The 17,064-nt window shown below is 42.3% G+C and overlaps 1 protein-coding gene across 2 annotated transcripts in view; it reads right to left on the bottom strand.

The window, feature by feature from the left end:
• UBE4B (ubiquitination factor E4B) overlaps nt 1-17,064 on the bottom strand; it is a 153,857-nt gene that overhangs the window by 72,498 nt on the left and 64,295 nt on the right. The window contains exons 4-8 of one of the 2 annotated variants that reach the window (XM_074380045.1): nt 12,210-12,297; nt 10,690-10,834; nt 7,547-7,775; nt 6,700-7,086; nt 5,924-6,085 (exon numbers count right to left, since the gene is read on the bottom strand). In XM_074380045.1, coding sequence (XP_074236146.1) covers nt 5,924-6,085; nt 6,700-7,086; nt 7,547-7,775; nt 10,690-10,834; nt 12,210-12,297 — 1,011 coding nt within the window. The remainder of the gene's footprint in view (nt 1-5,923; nt 6,086-6,699; nt 7,087-7,546; nt 7,776-10,689; nt 10,835-12,209; nt 12,298-17,064) is intronic. The other variant, XM_039473879.2, reaches the window with a different exon arrangement.

Genomic DNA, 17,064 nt, shown 5'->3' with positions numbered 1-17,064 from the left:
AAATACATATATATGTATTTCTAAATTTTTAAAACAGTATTTAATATTTTCCCTCAGAAAGCTGTTACAAAATTCATGATGCTTTTACAACTGTGACATCCTAAATTCTTGGAAATATGTCATATTTAAGTCCTAAGAGCATCTAAAAAATTATGCCTCTTGCTGGGAAAATATGCAAACCATTTTTTGATAACTACATTAGCAGTCCAATGTAACCATGTAATTACTTCACATAATGGAAACAGAGCTGCATCCTTCCAAAGCCACGGTGAAAATGTGCCTAGGAATTACACGCACGTCAGATCTGTGCAGGCTGAATCCCATTTTAAATATACCAGTAAAACTTGCCCTTAAAGGGACTCTGTTTCTAGTTTCTTCTATAAGCACCCTCCCATTTACTGATCTCTCAAATGCGGACTTCAGAATTCGCATTTTTGTTTTTTGTTTTTGTTTGTTTGTTTTGAGACAGCGTCTTGCTCTGTCGCCCAGGCTGGAGTGCAGTAGTGTGATCTTGGCTCACTGCAATGTCCACCTCCTGGGTTCAAGTGATTCTCCTGCCTCAGCCTCTCTAGTAGCTGGGATTATAGGCACATGACACAACACGTGGCTAACTTTTATATTTTTAGTAGAGACGGGGTTTTGCTCTGTTGGCCAAGCTGGTCTTGAAATCCTGACCTAAGGTGATCCGCCCACCTCGGCCTCCCAAACTGCTGGGTTTACAGGTGTTAGCCACCGTGGCTGGCCTTGCATTTTCTTATAGCAAGGCAAAGTCAGAGTTGTGCAGGTTTAAGCACTATAAATTCATTTAATAAATGTTACTAAGAGACCTTCTGTGTTCTAGGCACTGCTGTAGGTCCTGGGATAGTGCACGAAACCAGACAGATGATGAGGGACAGCATGCGCGTGCACGCGCGCACGTGTACGTGTGTGTGGTTTTTTTTTTTTTGAGATGACATCTCTCTCAGGCTGGTGTGCAGTGGTGCGATCTCAGTTCACTGCAACCTCTGCCCCCTGTGTTCAAGCGATTCTCCTGCCTCAGACTCCCGAGTAACTGGGACTACAGGCGTATGCCACCATGCCCAGCTAATTTTTGTGTTTTTAGTAGAGACGGGGTTTCACCATGTTGGCCAGGATGATCTCGATCTCTGGACCTCATGATCTGCCTGCCTTGGCCTCCCAACGTGCTGGGATTACAGGTGTGAGCCACCATGCCTGACATAGTGCATGTGTGTTCTATATAATGTGTGAAACAATGAGGTCAGGGACCACCCTCTGAAAGAGATTAGGAGAGTGAGGGAGCCAGCCACACAGCCAGCTGGAGGGGAGAGTGGTCCCAAGGGGAGAAACAAGTACAAAGGCCTAAGGCAGGATGGACTATTACGTGCAAAGAACAGGAGCCCAGTGTATGAGCTAGGGGAAGAGTAGAGGGAGATTAAGTTCGAATGGGGCATGTGTGTGGATGTGTGCTTGATGTGGGGTGCACATGTGTAGCATATGGGGTGTGTGTGTATGTGTGTAGTATATAGAGTGTACATGAGATGTAGGGCCTTGTAGACCATGATAAGAGGCTTTGGATTTTACTCTGTGTGAGAAGGGAAATCACTGGAGGATTTTAGGGATACATGTGGTGGAAGGTTTCGTGTGTGTGTGTGTGTGTGTGTGTGTGTGTGTGTGTGTGTCAGACAGACAGGGTTTCACTAGAGAGAAAGACAGACAGAGAGAGGGTTTCACTCTGTCACCCAGGCTGGAGTAGGCTGGAGTGCAGTGGCATGATCATTACTCACTTGTAGCCTCTAACTCCTGGGCTCAGGCAAGCCTCCCACCTCAGTCTCCAAAGTGGTAGGATTACCTGTGCTTGCCACTGTGCCCAGCCAGAAGGATTTCTTTTCCATCAATTCTATGTTTCATCCCCAAGCAGTGAAAATCAGCAAAAAGAGGTAGGTGAATGTCAATGTTTTCACTATTCACTAATTTTCCCTTTGTCTACTCATATAAGGGTCATGACTTTCAAGATTTGACCTCCTTCACTGAAATATCTACATAGTTACAAAACAAACACAAAACCACCAAATTTCTTTCCAGTCATCAGCTTCCTAGGAAACAATTAGAAGCATTTTCCTCAGGATAACCTCTCTGGTATCTTTATCACAAGATACTTTTTTTTTTTTTCCAGATCAACTTCCAGCTTTTATTTATTGACTTATTGATTTACTTTTATTTACTTTTATTTTGGGTTTGGGGTACATGTGAAGGTTTGTTACACAGGCAAATTCCTGTTAAGGAGGTCTGTTGTACAGATTATTTCATCACCCATGCATTAAGCCCAGCATCTAACAGTTATCTTTTCACACCTGGTAATTCTCACTTCACTCACTTTTGCCACTCCTGCAAAAAGCAGTTCCTTAGAACTCATACACTTCTTTTCTCCGAAGTCTGCAAAACATTATAGGAGGAATGTTTTACCTTTTTTTTTTTTTTTTGAGACAGAGTCTTGCTCTGTCGCCAGGTGCCAGGCTGGAGTACGGTGGCACAACCTCAGCTCACTGAAATCTCCGCCTCCTGGGTTCCAGCAATTCTCCCGCCTCAGCCTCCTGAGTAGCTGGGACTACAGGCGCACTGTTTTACCTTTTTAAAATTAATCCTTATTATCACCCCTATAAATAGATAAATAGGCATCAACTCTGCTGGGCCAGCAGATGGAGAGAGTGATCCAACCCCTGATTATTCTTTCTTTTATGAGATTCGTCTTACCAGGTAAGAAGTGGGTGTTAAAATTGCTTACTTCAGAGTAAACAAAATTTTGGGAAGATCAATTAGAAAGCGGGAAGGAAAATACTATTTCTTTGCTGACGACTACAAGGTTTTAGCTGGACGCGGTGGCTCACGCCCGTAATCCCAGCACTTTGGGAGGCCGAGGTGGGCAGAACACCTAAGGTCAGGAGTTTGAGACTTTGGGAGGCCAAGGCAGGCAGATCACCTGAGGTCAGGAGTTTGAGACCATCCTGGCCAACATGGTGAAACCCCGTCTCTACTAAAAATACAAAAATTAGCTGGGTGTGGTGGCATGCGGCTGTAATCCCAGATACTCGGGAGGCTGAGGAATGAGATTTGCTTGAACCTGGAAGGTGGAGGTTGCAGCGAGCCATGATCACTCCACAGCACTCCAGCTTGGGTGACAAAGCAAGACTCTGCCTCAAAAACCAACAAACAAACAAACAACAACAACAACAAAAAAAACCAAGATTTTTTGCTAGCTCTTCTTGGCTCTAACCCTACTTAGAAGAACCCTCAGTTCTTCTATATGTTTAAATAGTTACGTATTTTTAGGGCCCGGCACCGTGGCTCACGCCTGTAATCCCAGCACTTTGGGAGGCCGAGGCAGGTGGATCACAAGGTCAGAAGATCGAGACCATCCTGGTCAACATGGTGAAACTCCGTCTCTACTAAAAATACAAAAATTAGCTGGGCGTGGTGGCGCCTGCCTGTAATCCCAGCTACTCGGGAGGTTGAGGCAGGAGAATTGCCTGAACCCAGGAGGCGGAGGTTGCGGTGAGCCGAGATGGCGCCATTGCACTCCAGCCTGGGTAACAAGAGCGAAACTACGTCTCAAACAAAAAAAAAAAAAAAAAAAAGTTACATATTTTTTACCCATTCTGTGGCATTCTTTTTTTCATATCAACTAAGAACCTATAAACTGCCAAAATCTGGATGATCACAATTCACTGTAACAGCCAACAAGGGACATAACAACTGACTGGGATGGCATTTTGTAATTAAGGAGCGAATTGCTGGCACTTCCTTGCCAAAGGAACCGAGTACATGCACAGACTCTTGGCAGCAAAATCAGTAGTAAGGCACAAGCGAACAAGACGTATTTGGGCAAAAAGGAAAAGTGGGTGGCAGCACAGTGTGGTGGTGACGAACCTGAGCCTGGATTCAGGATGCTGGGGTCTGAATGCAGTTCTGTGACTCTGACCCTCTTGTCCGTTCCCCCTCCCCTACGATTCCTCATAGCAGGCTACAGCGAGGAGTAAGGGAGCTGACGTTGCACGGCGCTGACCCCGTATCTGGCGCACAATGCTCCATGAGTATTTGTAGCTATTTTTATACACTCAGTAAATTTTATTCCTCCTAGCAGGTAGAGGATTTAGATCTGAGGCAAGGTTGAGGTGTTAAAACTCCAGAAAGAGAGGTATTAATAAAAGCAGCACACAATCTGATATAGTTGTTAGAGAAAGTCACAACTAAATAAGCCAAGGAGAGAGACTTTCTCCTACAGATCATTTACAGTAAAACAGGTAACGAGTACTTTTACCCTGTGGAAACTGATTCCTGGGAAGGATGCCTGCTTTACTACTATCATCATGCAACAGGATTTTATCTACATGAAAAAGACACTTTCACCTCTGGGAAATTTACTTGAGAAATAGTGATAAAATGTTCAACATAATACAAATATCAACCTTCCTGAATCAATATTCAACCTTGTATCAACATTCTTCTGTCTCTTTGTATGTTCTCTGATGATTCTTCTGAACACCATCGAATTGAATGAAGTGTACCTAATTCTCTGTTTATAGCCTGGAGGTATTTTTGAACAGTGCTGGGTACAAACACCAACTCAGTCCAGAGGAAACTTCAATTTAAGAGCAAAATTGTAAGACAATGAGTCAGAAGATTAGAAGGAAGGTGCTGTTATATTCCTTTGCCCAAAGTCACCTACAAACCCAAGTAGTGTTTTTCACTCGGTTTTCAGGGGTAAACATTCTGCAATATCCGGAACTATGTTTCAGCCTCTGTGGTCATTTTAAAGGCTCTTTAAACAAATGGGGTCTGGTTTCACTGAGGTCCAGGAAGTGTTTAGAGAAATTTAAGGCTAGACATGAAAGCAGAATCACAGTTATACCAGACAGTATGACCTTGGATGCTCTTTGATGAATTGCCCAGACTGAATTTTATGGGGGTGAACGGGGGTTGGGGAGGTAGGGAGAGAGGGGAACACATACATACACACATCAAATCCCAGCCCCTCTCCCACTCCTAAATAGCAGCAATCCATGCAACTGTACTTAAGAAAACATGCCTGAGAGAGTACAAGTTGACACATCTGGTAGTTCACAATCACATTCTTGCAATAGATAAATAAAGGGTCTCTCATTTTATATCTAAAGGTGGATAAAGTTGAGGACTGATCTTTAATCTGTTTTCATGCTTTTAAATAATGATTATACATAAGTTTTCCTCCAAACTTGCCAGGTAACAACTACAAAAATTCTCAGGCCAGGTATGGTGGCTCACACCTATAATCCGAGCAATTTGGGAGGCTGAGGAGGGTAGAACACCCGAGGCCAGGAGTTCAAGACCAGCCTGGACAACATGGCATAATCCTGTCTCTACTAAAAATACAAAAATTAGCTGGGTGAGGTGGCAGGTGCCTGTAATCCAGCTACCTGGGAGGCTGAGGCAGGAGAATCGCTTGAACCTAGGAAGCAGAGATTGCAGTGAGTGAAGATCGTGCCATTGCACTCCAGCCTGGGTAACAAGAGTGAAACTCTTGTCAGAAAAAATAAAAAGAGAAAGAAAGAAAAGAAAAAGAAAAAAGAGATAAGAGGGGAGGGGAGGGAAGGGGAGGGGAGGGGAGGGGAGGGGAAGGAAGGGGAGGAGAGAGGAGGGGAGGGGAGGGAGGGGAGGGAGGGAAGAAGGAAGGAAGGAAGGAAGGAAGGAAGGAAGGTAGAAAGGAAGGAAGTTCTCCTATGTGCTACTTTATCCCATGAAAAGGTCTGAACACGTCAATATACTCTCAAGCCCACCTCATTTGACCCTATCCTGCCTGGATTCAAAGCACACCCCTTGTTAGAGCTTATAGTAGTTAGTTCCTAAGCATCTATGCACATGCAGGGGTAAGACTCCATTCCTCTGATACCTGGACCCAAACTGGACACAAGAAAAATCATCACCACCACCACCACCTTCATCATCACCATCACCATCACCATCACCATCATCATCATCTTCTTCATCTTCTTCATCACTACTGTCCCCAGAAAGTGCGAGGAAGAGGAAGGAGAAAGGATTGTCGTACATACTACCACAACAAAAGCAAAAAAGGCCATCAGAGAACAAAGGAAAAACAAGAGGAGGAGAAACTTTTACAAATGCTGACCTTTTAAATAAATCTTACACTGAAACTTCTGTCCACTGACATGCAGAAACATAATTCACCTAAATTACAGAAACACACATAGGAACATTTGAGAGAAGGGGCCACTGGATTCATGGAATTCTGATACTGCTTCCTTCTAAGAGACTGAACTTATGCGTAACGAAAACTCAACGTGTCAGGGCATGAACCGACCCACCCCACTCACCAGAAGTAAAAAACACCAGGCCCAGATTTGCTCCCACACCCTGTTAGTCTGACTCCATTTCAATTACCACTGGCAACAGGACAAAAAGCCAAAAAGGGTTCCTGTGACCCCCAACTCTCAAAGGGAAGAAAGGGACTCATAAGAGAGCAATCCAAACTTTCCGGCATTATCTCAGGGTACGTGCCTACCAAACTAGTTAGCCACACAGGTTAATGACCCAAAACGACAACAATTAAACAGAGTCAGTGTCACACAGCAGTTCTTCCAAACTGTGTTAATCTCCTTTCCCTGCACAGCAAACACACACGCAAGTCTCCTGTGGGATAAATACCTAGGAGAGATCCTCAGGGAGGAGGGGCGTCTGTTCGTGGCACTGGGTGAGGCGGGTGGTAGGGGTGGACCCGTGTTGCTGGGCCTCTGTCTGGAACTGCTGGTGGGCACTGCTTGAGGGTTACTGGTGAGAGCAGGGGGACTTGGGGAGGTTGACAGAACAGAGACACCTGAGGATGCCCACGGGTGAGTGACAGTATAGGGGCGATACCGCGGGGATGAGGGCTGGCTTCCTGCAGCAGTTCCAGAGGCTGCACTGTGAGGACTGAGGGGAGTGGAAGGCACAGCCAGCTGGCTGGCTGCACGGGAAGGTGAGGCAAAAGACGGGCCCATCACGGGCACAGAGCTCCAGAAACTGGGATTGGGAGCCGGACTAGTTTCATAGAGGCTAAATGAGTTGAGAAAAGGGAGGAAAGAAGAGAAAAATCGAAGAAAAATTTGAGATAACTAACTAAAAGAGAAAACATCAAGCTTTTAAAGGATAGAATCGTTTCAGTTTAAGTATACAGATCTGTCAGATAAGCATCTAAATAATTATAATCTAATTGCTCTATTGATCTAGAGGCTATACTTATAAGACAATAAAGGCCCCCGTTCAAAGAATGATGTAGTACACACTGCCAACTGGTTCTAAAATTTCATCTACCAATAGCTTAACCATAGAGAGCCAAAAAATAACAATCTAAAAAAGAGAGTTCCACTTTCAGTGACTAAAACCACCTCCCCAAATGTGATACATGCCAGACCCTCTGTGGCACAGATCAACATTGTAAACAAATATTCCCTTCACCTGTGTGCTTCATGACTCTTTTACTAGCAGTTAGATGTGCAAAGAGAACCGCACTGACCTAGACAAAGAGCTGGCACCAAAGGAACCCACGTTGCAGAACATGGGGCTTGTTCCCGGGTTGGAGCCAGTGTTTAGCAGGAGATTTCTGTCTGGTGACCGTGCTGCTGCAGCAATTGGCTGTGATGTGGCTGTCAGACTGGCAAATGGGTTTTCATCTCTAGTCTGAGTGGACATCATTAGCACTTCCATTAAAATCTGACCAATCAAGTCCTTAAAATCGGAGAACACTGTTGGAAGGAGAATAAGGAATAAAGAACAGGTTACACACAGTTCTTCATGTACACAGCCCTCAAATAAGCCAAACTGACCCCGAGTGGTTCGATGCAGTATCCTGGTTTGGATTCTGGAATGGAAAAAAGGACATGAGTGTAAAACCCGGTGCAACTTAAATAAAGCCTTGTGATTAGTTAGTAATAATTTCTTAGTTCTGACAAATGTACCATGCTTATATAAGATATTCACATCAGGGGAAACTGGGGAAAGTATACGCAGGAACTCCTCGCATTAGCTGCAACTATTCCAAAATTAAGAGTTTATTTAAAAAAAAAAATGTTGTGGTTCAGTCAATGAGAGTTAACGCTGATGTATATTAACTGTAAATGAAGCTAGGCCGGACGTGGTGGCTCACAGCTGTAAACCCAGCACTTTGGGAGGCCAAGGCAGGCGGATCACAAGGTTAGGAGTTCAAGATCAGCCTGACCAACATGGTAAAACCCTGTCTCTACTAAAAATACAAAAGTTAGCCGGGCGTGGTGGCACGTGCCTATAATCCCAGCTACTTGGGAGGCTGAGGCAGGAAAATTGCTTGAACCTGGGAGGTGGAGGCTGCAGTGAGTTGAGACCATGCCACTGCACTCCAGCCTGGGCAACAGAGTAAGACCCTTTCTAAAAAAAGCAGCAGCTACTCCCAACTACAGATACAATACAACTGGGTTACAACTATACTACAAATACAACTGGGTTAATATTTCTTAGTCTAGATACATTTTATATACAGTAATAAAACTATTAAGTCCAAGGTTCAAAAGATTTTATAAAGGGTCCAATATCTAGTCACCATCTGGCTTTCAGGAGTAAATGCTAGTCTAGCTTCCTTCTTATTCTTGGCAGCTCCCAGTTGATTTACTCTTGGTCTTTAGATACATTTTAAATATCACTAAAAAAAAAAATTTAACTCATGGCAATTTTATCTAACTTGGTTTTTTAAAATGATCACTTACATGTGTAAGATAGATTTGGAATCTTAAGATTTCTAATAAGAATAAGAAGTAGCATGGCCGGGCGCGGTGGCTCAAGCTTGTAATCCCAGCACTTTGGGAGGCCGAGGCGGGTGGATCACGAGGTCAAGAGATCGAGACCATCCTGGTCAACATGGTGAAACCCCGTCTCTACTAAAAATACAAAAAAATTAGCTGGGCATGGTGGCGCGTGCCTGTAATCCCAGCTACTCAGGAGGCTGAGGCAGGAGAATTGCCTGAACCCAGGAGGCGGAGGTTGCAGTGAGCCAAGATCGCGCCATTGCACCCCAGCCTGGGTAACAAGAGCGAAACTCCATCTCAAAAAAAAAAAAAAAAAAAAAGTAGCAGAGTCTTAAGATACATGGTCTGCTCCATGAGCGGTTAATAAGAAGATGCCAGTAAAATCAGAAATAGTCTTATCTACCCTCCAGAAACACAAAGGACTTTTCTTCCCCTCCCCAGAAGACAGGCGTCATGGAAAAGAGAAAGGCAATCTTCTTGATAGTCACTCATCCATTTAAAATCTATCTATTGAGGGACTATTTCTTGCAAGATATCCTTCCAGGCACTGGGGATACATCAATGAGTTAAACAGACAAAAATCCCTATCATGAGGGAGGTTATATTCCAGTGAGAGGCAAAAAAAAAACAAACAAACAAACAAACAAAAAAACACTCCAGCATACTTCCCATACCTCTGCTGCATTCCGAATGACTGCTGTAAAGAAAAATCATAATGCCTTATGATGCTGATATCTTGCTAAGAGTTTTACTATTTTGTGAGAAGTGGGGCCTCTTACAGTAGAACACTGGAAACATAGCAAAATGTCATTATGTTCTATTTTGCTAAGCAATTTAACCAAATAGATCAATTCCACAGTATACATGGCTTCATAGGCACTTAAAGCAGGTAGGGTCATACAGAACAAATCTCTCAGGATCCCTGGAGACCACCCAGTAGATCTCTACTTCATAAGAGGATAGTCGGGTGAGGTGGCTCAAGCCTGTAATCCCAGCACTTTGGGAGGCTGAGGCGGGTGGATCATGAGGTCAAGAGATCAAGACCATCCTGGTCAACATGGTGAAACCCCGTCTCTACTAAAAATACAAAAAAAAAAATTAGCTGGGCATGGTGGCACGTGCCTGTAATCCCAGCTACTCAGGAGGTTGAGGCAGCAGAATTGCCTGAACCCGGGAGGCGGAGGTTGCGGTGAGCCGAGATTCCACCACTGCATTTCAGCCTGATGACAGAGTAAGACTCTGTCTCACCAAAAAAAAAAAAAAAAAAAAGAGGAGGTAAGCCTGGGCTCGATGGCTCAAACCTGTAATTCCAGCACTTTGGGAGGCTGAGGTGGGAGGATCACGAGGACAAGAGATGGACACCATCCTGGCCAACATGGTGAAAGCTCATCTCTACTAAAAATACAAAAATTAGCTGGGTGTGGTGGCATGCACCTGTAGTCCCAGCTACTTGGGAGGCTGAGGCAGGAGAACTGCTGGAACACAGGAGGCAGAGGTTGCAGTGAGCCGAGATTGCACCACTGCATTTCAGCCTGATGACAGAGTGAGACTCTGTCTCACCAAAAAAAAAAAAAGGAGGTTATGCTCTAAGCACCTTCTTACAACAAAGAGGAAAAATTCCAACCCTGAGAAAATGGAGACCATTAACTTATTTACATAGTTTTATAGAAATCATAAAGTAAAAAATAAGTTATCAATAAGATCAGTGGAAAGGGAAGAAAGTGGCCACACAGCTGTGTCCTCATCAAGATGTTTCCCTGTCATCAAAAATATAACCCAAGAGCAAGATGGAGTGAATGTGGATAATGGGGAAGGACAAAGATCTCACATCTAATTTTCTTGTTAAGTGCTCTGCAATAAGACTGTAGAGCTAGATTCCTACCTTCTTTTGGGTTCTGCTTAAACTGTGCAGAAAGAGAAGAAAGAAAGATGACATCTCTGTCCCGGTCCTTCCAAGAGACACGAAAGATCTTACAGACCAGCTGTAAGGCCTGCTCCTCAGATACTTCAGGGCCCGAGGAAGGCTCCTGGTGAAGAAGAAGACTTACAGGTTAATTTCAAATAAGAGGTATGAGTTAGGCACTTCAATAGAAATACATTATTCTGATTTAATTCATTATTAGTGATGGTATTTTTTAAATGCATGAAACCTTTCACCCACTGATGAGGGGAAAAGTAGGCCTGTAACTATGACATCAAAATTGTAACATCTAAGTCTCATGGGCTTACAGTACAATCTATGGGGAGTATAAAAGAGCAAAGGTGGCCAGGTGTCGTGGCTCACAAGTGTAATCCCAGCACTTTGGGAGGCCGACACGGGTGGATCAGGAGTTCAAGCCTTGATAAACATGGTGAAACCTGGTCGCTAATAAAAATAAAAAAATTAGCCAGGCGTGGTGGCAGGCACCTGTAATCCCAGCTACTTGGGAGGCTGAGGCAGGGGCATCACTTGAACCCAGGAGGTGGAGGTTGCAGTGAGCCAAGATCATGCCACTGCACTCTAGCCGGGGTGACAGAGACCCTGTCTCAAAAAAAAAAAAAAGAGCAAAGGCATTATCAAAAGTCACCAAGAAAAAAAATGTGACAGAAGATATACATATCCTATTTATTTACTTTTCTGAATTCCACAGGACCAGGTTAACATTCTAGGTGCATAATCTATTTTCCTCCAGAAATTTTTCAAAAATGGAACATTTCTCATTACATGCCATCACAGATAAAATGTCATATATAATTTTGTAAACATTAAAGTACTATACAAAATAAAGCACTGCACCACTACGAGGCTACAGTGCTTCTTTTTTTTTTTTTCCTTTTTTTGTCTTTTTTATTTTTATTTTTGTTTACAATGCAACTTCTAATAATCATTAACACGTGTTGCTAAAGGATTCCTAATAATTTACTGAACAGAAAGTGACATAATTATCTATCTATATAAACACACACACACACCCTAAATACAGAGCACTAAGCTCAGGTGGTAATCAAACATAAAGGCTTCATGTTTTCAAAAACTCCACTTGTTACTGGATTTTACATATTCTTGCTTCATTCCCAGTCATTTCCCTCAGAATACTGCTAAAGATGTGATGACCTACTTGTTTAAAAGCAAAAGATCAACAGAGAGAACTCTAATTACTTCTAACTTAGTTCCTATTACAAACTAAATTTACTGATAAAACCATGGCCCTGAACCAGAAACAGATGGATAACATCAGATCGAAGGAGTGAGTTACATTTCCATGAAGAAGGGTAATCTAGGTTATTCATTTTTCCTCAAAAGAATAGAAATAATCACCTGCCTAGGACTTCCCGATTTGGAGTGGCCACACACTAATAGATACAAGACCTGAAATGGTTTTATTTATATTACCTGTACCAAGGGCTTCATCGCTTACCAACCTTATCACTGAGGCTCCGTTTTTCTCTTCGATCATTTTCATCAACCTCCATGTTTTCAATTCCTGAATCCACATCTACCTGGGACATGCTTAAAGTACAAAAGACAAGCCTTTTACCTTTTATAAATCCGTACAATGTCACTGTAGCTGCTGGCTGAGGAAAAGTTTTAAAATATCAATTAAATTTAAAAATAGATATCAATTAAATCAATCATGAAAGCAAAATGATGATGGTCCATCTTTTTTCTTATTAATTTTTAAGAGTTCTTCATAAATTAGGATCTAAACATTTTGTCTCTCATACATGTGGAAAATATCTTTCCTAAGTTGTCATTTTCTTGGGCTCACTTTTAAAAAGTGTATCATTAAAGTAGGTTATTATTTTTAAATGACATAAAATTAACCAGGCCAGGTACAGTGGCATGCGCCTATAGTCAAGTTACTTAAGGAGGCTGAAGCTGGAGGATCACTTTAGCCCAGAAGTTTGAGGCTGTAGGCACCATTATTGTGCCTGTGAATAACCACGGTATTCCAGCCTAGGCAGCATAGCGAGACTCCGTCTCTAAAAGAAAATTTAATAAAAATTTTAAAAAATGTAATTAAAAAAACTAAAAACTCAACTGAAGCCTTATTACAAACACTGGTTAAGTACATATTATTTCCCCCGATTAAACAATTGCTCTAGCACCATTTATTGGAAAGATCATTCTTTTTACATTAATGTGAAATCTATGTCACATGTCCAATTTTCATTAATGAGAAGCAACTAATTTCTGTTCTGTTAGACAATGTGTCTGCTCCTGACCAATACTGCTCTGTCTGAATTACTAAAAATTCAAAGTCTTGATATCTGCTAGGTCAATGTCTCCAGTTTATTCTTCTACTTTAAGGGGTCTTAGCCATCCTTTGCTCTTTCCTCTTCTACACATACTTAAGAATCAGCCTGAGGAATTCCTTTAAAACCCTCCCAGGATTTTGACCAGAATTTCTTTGACTCTTAGAGATCAAATTAGGGAGAAGTAATATAATTATGTTACTGAGGTTTTTATTATTCTCCAAGTATTAAGGCCTTCTTTAAGGACTATCAGTAAACTTTAATACTTTTCTCCAAAAAATTTTACATTTTTTTTGCTAAATTTATTCCAAGGTACCATATGTTAATACTTTTTAATGAAATTGTGAATGGTGCCTTTTTAAATATTAAGTTTTCTAATTTTTTGTTGTTGGCAGACAGGAATGTAACTGATTTTAAATATACACTTCTTTTTTTTTTTTTTTTTTTTTTTTGAGACGGAGTTTCACTCTTGTTACCCAGGCTGGAGTGCAATGGCGCGATCTCGGCTCACCGCAACCTCCGCCTCCTGGGTTCAGGCAATTCTCCTGCCTCAGCCTCCGGAGTAGCTGGGATTACAGGCACGCGCCACCATGCCCAGCTAATTTTTTGCACCTTTAGTAGAGACGGGGTTTCACCATGTTGACCAGGATGGTCTCGATCTCTTGACCTCGTGATCCACCCGCCTCGGCCTCCCAAAGTGCTGGGATTACAGGCTTGAGCCACCGAAATATACACTTCTTATAAGCAACTTGTTTATTTATACATAGAAAGTTTACCATGTAAATTATCTTTTTTTTTTTTTTTTTTTTTGAGACAGAGTCTTGCTCTGTTATCCAGGCTGGAGCGCAGTGGTGTGATCTCAGCTCTCTGCAACTTCCACCTCCCAGGTTCAAGCAATTCTCCTGCCTCAGCCTCCCGAGTAGCTGGGATTACAGGCATGTGCCACCATGCCCAGCTAATTTTTTTTTGTATTTTTAGTAGACACAGGATTTTACCATGTTGACCAGGCTGGTCTCGAACTTCTGACCTTGTGATCCGCCCGCCTCAGCCTCCCAAAGTGCTGGGACTACAGGCGTGACCCACTATACCCGGCCACCATGTAAATAATTTATCTGCAAATTATAACTGCTGTTTCTTCCATTCCAATCCTTACTTGTTCTACTGTACAGCTGAATACAAGAAGAAATAGCAGTCATCCTTGTTCTTATTGCTGATTTTACAGAAAATGATGCTAACTTCTCACCACTGAATATGAGAGCTACTGTAGTTTTTTGGTAGATGCCCTTTATATTAGAGTAAGACAGGCTATACTGTCGTAACACATACCCTCTGAAATCTTAGAGGCTTAACACTGTAAGGATTTAGTTCTTGCTTACACAAAGTCTGATGAGAGTGAAGCATCCTTACTCCATCTTTAATCTATGCCATCTGCAATACAGCCTCCAAGGTCACTGGAGCAAGAGAAGAGAGGGATGGAGGAGGAAGATCGGCTCAACTGCCTTCATCTAAAAGTGACACATGTCACTCTAGTTCATAGTCTACCGGACAGAACTACTCACTTGGCCCCAATCTAACTAACGGTAAAAGAGAAGGGGAAACGCTGGGGAGCATGTGGAATATTTGGTGAACTTTGTCTGTGCCACACTGTGAGTTTAAGGATACTCCTTTCTGTTAATTTGCTTACTATCATGAATTAATGTGGAATTTTATCAAACTCTTGCAACTACCAACATTATAAGGATTTTCTTTTTAACATACAATACGGTAGATAATATTTATAGATTTTCTAATGTCAGTGCATCCTTACATTCTTAAAATCAATTAATCATATTATATTGTATTATTTTAAAGCAAACTTTTAATTGAAATATAAGACATCTGGCTGGGCGCGGTGGCTCAAGCCTGTAATCCCAGCACTTTGGGAGGCCGAGGCGGGTGGATCACGAGGTCGAGAGATCGAGACCATCCTGGTCAACATGGTGAAACCCCGTCTCTACTAAAAATACAAAACATTAGCTGGGCATGGTGGCACGTGCCTGTAATCCCAGCTACTCAGGAGGCTAAGGCAGGAGAATTGCCTGAACCCAGGAGGCGGAGGTTGCGGTGAGCCGAGATCGCGCCATTGCACTCCAGCCTGGGTAACAAGAGCAAAACTCCGTCTCAAAAAAAAAAAAAAAAAAAAAAAAGAAATATAAGACATCTGTAATCCCAGCACTGGGAGGCCAAGGCAGTAGATCATACGAGGCAAGGAGTTCGAGACAAGCCTGGCCAATATGGTGAAACTCATCTCTACTAAAACTATAAAAATGCACTGCATGCCAGCCTGGGTGATACAGCAAGACTCTGTAAAAAAAAAATTGTGTGTACAGAAATGTGCACAGATACGTTTGACCAAATATACTTCCACAAAGTAAACACACCAATGTAATCGGCACCCAGATCAGGAAACAGAACACTACCAGTACTCCAAAAGCCCTGGTGTGATTCTCCCAATCCCTGCTGTTCTAGCTCACAGTAATTATCGCCCTAGCATCTAACCCCATAGAATAGTTTTGCCTGTTTTTTTTTTTTTTTTTTTTTGTTAGGTATTGCAGTATTTAATTTGTCAGCATTTTAAGATTTTTGCAAATATATTCATGAGTATGAATATCATATAGCTACTTTTCTCCTTTTACATTATTCTTGTACGGTTTTAATATCAGTGTCACATTAGCCTCATAAATTGAGTTGAAGTGTACATTATTTTTTAAAAAATTATTGGAAAAAAAATGTGTAAAACTGATCATTGGAATTAGGGCAAAATCATGAAAGAACTCATGCAGAAAGAGAATAGAAGGCTGGTTACCAGAAGTTGAAAAAGGCAGTGGGAAGTAGGGATGGTTAATGGGCACCAAAAATAAAAGTCAGAAGGAATGAATAAGATCTAGTATTTGATAGTACAACAGAGGTACCACAGTCAAGAATAATTGTACATTTAAAAATGACTAAAAGACGGTGGCTCATGCCTGTAATCCCAGCACTTTGGGAGGCCGAGGCGGGTGGATCACGAGGTCAAGAGATCGAGACCATCCTGGTCAACATGGTGAAATCCAGTCTCTACTAAAAATACAAAAAATTAGCTGGGAATGGTGGCGCGTGCCTGTAATCCCAGCTACTCAGGAGGCTGAGGCAGGAGAATTGCCTGAACCCAAGAGGCGGAGGTTGCGGTGAGCCGAGATCGAGCCATTGCACTCCAGCCTGGGTAACGAGAGCGAAACTCCGTCTCAAAAAAAAAAAAAAAAAAAAAAAGTGACTAAAAGAGGCTGGGGGTGGTGGATCGCTTGAGGTCAGGAGTTCCAGACCAGCCTGGCCAACATGGCGAAACCGTATCTGTACTAAAAATACAAAAATTAGCTAGGTGTGGTGGCCTGTGCCTGTAGTCCCAGCTACTCAGGAGGCTGAGGTATAAGAAACGGTTGAACCGGGGAGGGGGAAGATACAGTGAGCCAAGACTGCACCACGACACTCTCCAGTCTGGGAGACAGAGTGAGACTCTGTCTCCAAAAAATAAATAAATAAAAGACATAATTTGATTGTTTGTAACAAAAAGGATAACTGCTTGAGGGGATGGACACCCAATTTTCCCTGATGTAATTATTATACACCGCATGCCTATACCAAAATATCTCAGGTACCCTTTAAATACATATACCTACTATGTACCCACTAAAATTAAAAATTATTTAAAAAAAAAAAAAAAAAAAAACCCAAAAATCAAAAAACAGGCCCAGCTTGTTTTTTGTCTAAATCTGTAGATATCTTTATTTCCCTTTGCTTTAAGCAGTTCCAAGCCAGGTGTGGTGACTCATGCCTGTAATTCTAGCACTTTGGAAGGGCAGGAAGATCACTTGAGGCCAGCAGTTTGAGAACAGCCTGGGCAACATAAGGAGACTCTGTCTCTACCAAAAATTTAAAAATTAACCAGGTATGGTGGCACATGCCCATAGTCCAAGCTACTTTGGAGGTTGAGGTGGGAGGACTG

Source organism: Saimiri boliviensis, chromosome 11 (genome assembly GCF_048565385.1).
Source record: "Saimiri boliviensis isolate mSaiBol1 chromosome 11, mSaiBol1.pri, whole genome shotgun sequence".
NCBI classification, from domain to species: domain Eukaryota; kingdom Metazoa; phylum Chordata; class Mammalia; order Primates; family Cebidae; genus Saimiri; species Saimiri boliviensis.
Note: the sequence above shows the minus strand (reverse complement) of the source record. Positions and strands in the feature narration are given on the sequence as shown.